This window comes from Nerophis lumbriciformis, linkage group LG32 (assembly GCF_033978685.3).
Source record: "Nerophis lumbriciformis linkage group LG32, RoL_Nlum_v2.1, whole genome shotgun sequence".
NCBI classification, from domain to species: Eukaryota; Metazoa; Chordata; class Actinopteri; order Syngnathiformes; family Syngnathidae; genus Nerophis; species Nerophis lumbriciformis.
The window spans coordinates 21,547,147-21,554,770 of record NC_084579.2 but is presented as its reverse complement, the minus strand read 5'-3'; the positions used below and the strand labels follow the sequence as shown (position 1 = coordinate 21,554,770).

Below are 7,624 nucleotides of genomic sequence, written 5' to 3'. Positions count from 1 at the left end.
CTCCTGTTGTATAGAAGATCTTTGACCTGTTTTTTGGCGGCATATCCTTACAACTGCTGTTTTTAATTATTTATATTCCTGTCATATACAGAATTGCAAGCATTTTTGCTGTATATTTTCAGACAGCCGAGCTATTCTTGCCATATAAAAGATCTTTGACTAGTGTTTTTGCAATATGAACTTAAAACTGCTTCTTTTTTTTTTAGATCTACTGCATAAACAGCAGAGCACCCCTGGCATACAGAGGATCTTTGACTCGCGTTTCTGCAGTAGGTCCTTAAAATCAGCAAAGCACTCCTTTTATATAGAGGATCTTTGACCTGTGTTTTGGCATATATATATATATATATATATATGTATATATATATATATATATATATATATATATATATATATATATATATATATATATATATATATATATATATATATATATGTATATGTACTGTATATATGTATAAAAATATATGTATATGTGTATATATATATATGTATATACAGTGTATATGTGTGTATATATATATATATATATATATATATATATATATATATATATATATATATATATATATATATATATATATATTTATTTTTTATTTTATTTTTTTGGCAAACAGCAGAGCTCTCTTAAAGGATTTTTGCCGAGTGCGTTTGCAATGTGAGCTTAAAACTGCTGTTTTTTAAGATCTACTGCATAAACACTCAGACCCTAAATAACAACAGAGCACCCCTGGCATATGGAGATTACTTGACTAGCATCTTTGCAGTCCATCCTAAAAAAGCAGACTACTTATGTCACATAGAGGATCTTTGATTAGCATTTTTTTTTAACAGCAGAGTGGGGGGAAGATGTTTTTTTTTGGTTTTTTTGTTTTTTTTGTCACAAAAAAATACAATCATGTGTGCTTACGGACTGTATCCCTGCAGACTGTATTGATATATATTGATATATAATGTAGGAACCAGAAATATTAATAACAGAAAGAAACAACCTTTTTGTGCAAATGAGTGTGAATGAGTGTAAATGGGGGAGGAAGGTTTTTTGGGTTGGTGCACTAATTGTAAGTGTATCTTGTGTTTTTTATGTTGATTTAATAAAAATAAAAAATAAAAACATTTATCTATTTTTTATTTTTCAATTTCTTGTGCGGCCCGGTACTGATCGATCCACGGACCGGTACCGGGTCGCGGCCCGGTGGTTGGGGACCACTGACATAGAGGATCTTTAAATAGCATTTTCGCAGCAGTTTAAAAAAAAAAAAAAGAGCTAAAGTGAGTTTGACACCCCTGATCTATGGTCACTATGGATCTACATGGCCGCCCCAGGAGGGTAGAAGACCACCGCTGGCTCCCCGGGGCAATTGAGAGGCACCAAACTGCCCATGTGCAGGTGGGATAGGCTCCAGCTCCCCCCGCAACCCCAAAAGGGACAAGCGGTAGAAAATGGATGGATGGATTGGCCAAAGTAAAACAAAGAAAACAACCTGCAGTTGTCTTTATCTTTAAGTTATCATGCCATGATTTTACCATTACGGCCCCTTTGGGAATAGATTTTCCTCCACGGGGCCCCTGAGCTAAAATAAGTTTGACACCCCTGATCTATAGTCACCGTGGATCTACATGGCCGCCCCAGGAGGGTAGAAGACCACCGCTGGCTCCCCGGGGCAATTGACGAGGCACCAAGCTGCCCATGTGACCCCAAAAGGGACAAGCGGTAGAAAATGGATGGATGGATTGGCCAAAGTAAAAAAAAAAGAAAACAACCTGCAGTTGTCTTTATCTTTAAGTTATCATGCCATGATTTTACCATTACGGCCCCCTTGGGGATAGACTTTCCTCCATGCGGCCCCTGAGCTAAAATGAGTTTGACACCCCTGATCTATAGTCACTATGGATCTACATGGCCGCCCCAGGATTGTAGAAGACCACCGCTGGCTCCCCGGGGCAATTGAGAGGCACCAAGCTGCCCATGTGACCCCAAAAGGGACAAGCGGTAGAAAATGAATGGATGGATTGGTCAAAGTAAAACAAAGAAAACAACCTGCATGGAGTTGTCTTTATCTAGGCGGTATAGCTCGGTTGGTAGAGTGGTCGTGCCAGCAACTTGAGGGTTCCAGGTTCGATACCCGCTTCCGCCATCCTAGTCACTGCCGTTGTGTCCTTGGGCAAGACACTTTACCCACCTGCTCCCAGTGCCACCCACACTGGTTTAAATGTAACTTAGATATTGGGTTTAACTATGTAAAGCGCTTTGAGTCACTAGAGAAAAGCGCTATATAAATATAATTCACTTCACTTCATCTTTAAGTTATCATGCCATGATTTTACCATTACGGCCCCTTTGGGAATAGATTTTCCTCCATGCGGCCCCTGAGCTAAAATGAGTTTGACACCCCTGATCTATAGTCACCATGGATCTACATGGCCGCCCCAGGAGGGTAGAAGACCACCGCTGGCTCCCCGGGGCAATTGAGAGGCACCAAGCCGTGTCCCCGCTCCTCGCCCTCGGGCTTGGTGCTGCCGGTGAACGGTCTGATGGTGGTCATGGCGGGCGAGGTCATCCTCCAGAAAAGCTTCCTGAGCGCTTTGCGGAACTCCCGCCTCATCAGGCAGTAGAGCACCGGGTTGAGGCAGCTGTTGGAGTGCGCCAGGCACACCGACACGGGAAAGACGTACACCTGCGTGGTGTAGTACTCGTAGGTGAAGTGCACCACGTTGAGTTTGATGAGGATCCCCCAGGCGGTGAGCGCCTGGTTGGGCAGCCAGCACAGGAAGAAGGAGAGCACCACGATGGTGACCGACTTGGTGACTTTGGCGCGTCGCTTGGCGCTGGACGTGTTGGTGTTCTTGGAGGTGATGAAGCGCAGCAGCAGCAGGTAGCAGGCCGAGATGATTGCCAGCGGGGCCACGAAGCCCAGCAGCACCTTCTGGGCGTGGTAGAGCCCCAACCACAGCTGCGCGCTGCCGTCGCTGCCGGGGAACCTCACCAGGCACAGGTCCTCCTCGCCGGAGACGGGGACGGTGGTGGAGAAGACGGCGTGGGGCAGCGCGGCGCAGGCGGCCGCCACCCAAATGGAGGCGGCCACGCAGCGCGCCGAGCACCGCAGCCTCCGCCGCCGCCGGCCCTTCAGCGCGGACGCCAGCGAGCTGTAGCGCGCCACGCTCATGGCGGTGAGGAAGAAGACGCTGGCGTACATGTTCATGGCCGTCACGAACGACACCGCCTTGCACATGGCGCGCCCGAACGGCCAGGTGAAGTCCAGCGCGTTCTCCACCGCCCAGAAGGGCAGCGTCAGCACGAACTGGAAGTCCGTCACGGCCAGGCTGGTGACGAAGAGGTTGATGGAGGACTTTTTCCACGCGTGTTTGCTCTTCATCAGGTAGAGCACCAGCACGTTGCCCACCAGACCCAGCGCGCACACCAGCGAGTACACCACCGAGACGACGACGCGCACCGCCGCCGCGCCGTCCGCGCCTTGGTCGGTTCGGTCGGCGGAGTGGAGAGGGTCGCAGTCCGTGGCGTTGATGGAGCTCACGTTGAAGGAGGAGAAGCCTTCCTCGCTCCACCCCTCCGACATCCTTCTTCTGTCTTTTAAACCCGTCAAATGCATCCAAGTCATCCGAACATCGCAAGAAGTCCGCGCGCGTGCGTGCGTGCGTGCATGTGTGCGTGTGTGCGTGTGTGTGTGTGTGTGTGTGTGTGTGTGTGTGTGTGTGTGTGTGTGTGTGTGTGTGTGCGCGCGCGCGTCACGGCTCCAAGTAACGCGCGTCTTGACGCAGAGCCCAGCGCCAATCTCCTTCTGGTTGCACAGACGCACAGAAAGTAGTCCCTCAAAATCACTCTAGCAGAAAATATGATGGACGTGGAAACCAAACAATTGAACCCCTTCTATGAATTCTGCCTTAAAAACTCTCAAATATTCACTTAGGTATCCATAAATGACTACTTAAACAGTTTATACTTAGCCATTTTGCATGTTTGGTTTAGGTGTAATGTTTAAATAACTGTCATATTTAGTGTGCACATTACACTGTCATATTGGGTTAAAAAAATTGTATTTTTTGTATTTGCAAACCTTACAAAAACACCTGATTCTAGTCAAACTCATATAGATACATTACAGGCATTTTCTTAGACATATCGCATGTATGGTTTAAGAGTTATGTTTGAATATTTTTTTATAGTTTTTTTTTTTTTTTTTTTGCAATATCTCATGATTCTGAGAACATTACTGTCATATTGAGTAAAAAACTAACTGTTGTGTTTGCAAGCCTTAAAAAGCATGTGTTTAGAGTAAAACTCACAAAGATACATTATTACAGGCATGTTTAGCCATTTTGCATGTTTGGTTTAGGAATTATGTTTAAATAACTCATATTGAGTGTGACAGTTTTACTGTCATATTGAGTACAAAACTAATTTTTTTATTTGCAAACCTTACAAACACACCTGATTCTATTAAAATTCACATCGATACATTATTGCAGGCATTTTTATTTTAGACATATTGCATTCTGTTTATATAACTTTCATATTTATTATGACAGTTATACTGTCATATTGAGTAAAAAAACTAATTTTTGTCATTGCAAATCTTGCAAAAGTTCTGTTTGAATATTTTTTATTGCTTTTTTCGCATTAACTCAGGATTCTAAGAACATTACTGTCATATTGAGTAAAAAATTAATTGTTGTGTGTGCAAGCCTTAAAAAGCATATGTTTCGAGTAAAACTCTCAAATATACATTATTTCAGGCATTATTAGCCATTTTGCATGTTTGGTTTAGGTGTCATGTTTAAATAACTGTCATATTTTTTTCATGTATATATACATTTCACACCATATTCATTGCACTTCTACATTTTTTATATTTTTATATATTTGCACATTGTTTTTCTAGCATGCACACATCGCACTGTATGGAATGGCCTCAATCTCGTTACCTTGCGTAATGACAATAAAGCTGATTCTGATTCTGATTCTGATTCTGATATTGAGTTCGACAGTTATACTGTCATATTGAGTAAACAAATATTTCTTTGTATTTGCAAACCTTACAAAAACACCTGATTCTAGTAAAACTCACGTAGATACATTATTACAGACATATTTTGTTTAGACATATTGCATGTTTGGTTTTGAAATTATGTTTATACAACTTTCATATTAATTATGACAATTATGCTGTCATATTGAGTAAAAAAATATATTTTTTGTCATTGCTAACCTTATAAAAGATCATTGTTCTAGTAAGACTCACAAATATACATGATTACAAGAATTATTAGACATTTTGCATGTTTGGTTTGAGAGTTATGTTTGAATATTTTTTATCTCAGGATTCTAAGAACATTACTGTCATATTGAGTAAAAAACCATTTTTTGTGTTTGCAAGCCTTAAAAAGCATATTTTTTGAGTAAAGCTCACAAAGATACATTATGTCGGGCATTATTTGCCATTTTGCATGTTTGGTTTGGGAGTTATGTTTAAATAACTGTCATATTGAGTGTGACAGTTATACTGTCATATTGAGTACAAAACTAATTTTTTGTATTTGCAAACCGTACAAAACACCTGCTTCTATTAAAACTCACATAGATACATTATTACAGGCATTTTTTTAGACGTATTGCATGTTTGGTTTTGAAATTATGTTTATACAACTTTCATATTTATTATGACAGTTATACTGTCATATTGAGTAAAAAAACAAAAACGAATTATTGTCATTTCAAACCTTATAAAATATTTTTTTTTCTAGTAAAACTCACAAAGATACATTATTCCAAGCATTATTAGACATTTTGCATGTGTGGTTTAAGAGTTATGTCTCAGAATTCTAAGAACATTACTGTCATATTGAGTAAAAAAAACTATTTTTTGTGTTTGCAAGCTTTAAAAAAGCATATGTTTCGAGTAAAACTTACCAAGATACATTATTTCAGGCATTATTAGCCATTTTTGCATGTTTGGTTTAGGAATTATGTTTAAATAACTGTCATATTGAGTGTGACAGTTTTACTGTCATATTGAGTAAAAAACTTCTCCTGACAAAATTGGTGCAGTTCAGCTAAATATGTTGGTTTTCTGACATGGACTTGTTTCTTCAGCTTTGTCCACACGTTTAAGTCAGGCCTTTGGGAAGGCCATTCTAAAACCTTAATTCTATCCTGAGTTAGCCATTCCTTTACCACTTTTGGCGTGTGTTTGGGGTCATTGTCATGTTGGAACACCCAACTGCGCCTAAGACCCAACCTCCGGGCTGATGATTTTAGGTTGTCCTGAAGAATTTGGAACCAATCCTCCTTATCCATTGTCCTATTTAAAGCACCAGTTCCATTGGCAGCAAAACAGGCCCAGAGCATAATACTACCACCACCATGCTTGACGGTAGGCCTGGTGTTCCTGGGTTTTAAAGGCCTCACCTTTTCTCCTCCAAACATATTGCTGGGTATTATGGCCAAACAGCTCATATTTTTGTTTCACCTGACCACAGAACTTTCCTCCAGAAGGTTTTATCTTTGTCCATGTGATGTCACATGAAACAAAAATTGAGCTGTATGTGAGTTCTGAGCTGAACCCGGTTGACCATACATCACGACGTATGAATGCAGGCAAGTTCACAAGGTGTCAAATTTGGATTAAGGGACCAAAGTTTCTGACAAAGAACCATACAGAACGGCCTCCGTCATCTGACATGAAAGAAAGGCAGTCTAAGTGTTGAGAAGAAAACTGAGGACGTTTCAAGAAATATGAAAGACTAACTATCATAGGATCCTCTCTTACCATTGAAGATGCTGTGGAAGGAAAATGTGAGATCATGAAACTTTGTCAAGATCAAAGCTTTGGTAAAGTGAGGAGCTGACTCATCTGCAAAAACTTGTCAAGATTAAAAGGAGCAGTCATCTTGTTAAGCAATTGATCCTGTTTTACACAGCGGTGTGCCATCAGGGCCAGCCAGGACTTCTCTGCTGGCCTACCATAACCATAAATCATGATCATAGTTAAACATAAAAGTATTTCTTAATTTACTTTCCCTAAATATATAAAAGTATTCATATTCTCTTCATGTCATATTATGGTCCTTCCATACTTGCCGACCCTCCCGATTTTTCCGGGAGACTCCCGAATATCAGTGCCCCTCCCGAAAATCTCCCGGGGCAACCATTCTCCCGAAATTTCTCCCTATTTTCACCCTGACAACAATATTAAAGGCGTGCCGTGATGGCACTACCTTTAGTGTCCGCTTTTTCACCGTACAAAAAGTGTGCCGGACCAGCCACATGTGTGTATGCGGCTTCTGCATACACACGAAAGTGACTGCAAGACATACTTGATCAACAGCCATACAGGTGACACCGAGGGTGGCAGTATAAACAACTTTAACACTGTTACAAAAATGCGCCATTCTGTGAACCCACACCAAACAAGAATGACAAACACATTTCGGGAGAACACCCGCACCGTAACACAACATAAACACAACAGAACAAATACCCAGAATCCCTTGCATCCCTAACTCTTCCGGGCTACAATATACACCCCCGCTACCACCAAACCCCACCCCCCCAACCCCGCCCACCTCAACCCACCCCCCCCCCCTCCCACACCTCAAACCCCCC

The 7,624-nt window shown here is 41.6% G+C and overlaps 1 protein-coding gene across 1 annotated transcript; it reads right to left on the bottom strand.

Annotated features, from left to right (window-relative positions):
* Nucleotides 1-1,196: 1,196 nt before the first annotated feature.
* Nucleotides 1,197-3,578, bottom strand: rxfp3 (relaxin family peptide receptor 3). The gene has a single exon (XM_061926664.2). It carries the CDS (start codon nt 3,576-3,578, stop codon nt 2,418-2,420), a length of 1,161 nt encoding a protein of 386 aa, XP_061782648.1. The 3' UTR covers nt 1,197-2,417.
* Between the last annotated feature and the right edge of the window lie 4,046 nt (nt 3,579-7,624).

What these genes read in the sequence shown, in the direction of transcription:
- rxfp3 (XM_061926664.2), bottom strand. Translation starts at nt 3,578, where the DNA reads ATGTCGGAGGGGTGGAGCGAGGAAGGCTTCTCCTCCTTCAACGTGAGC.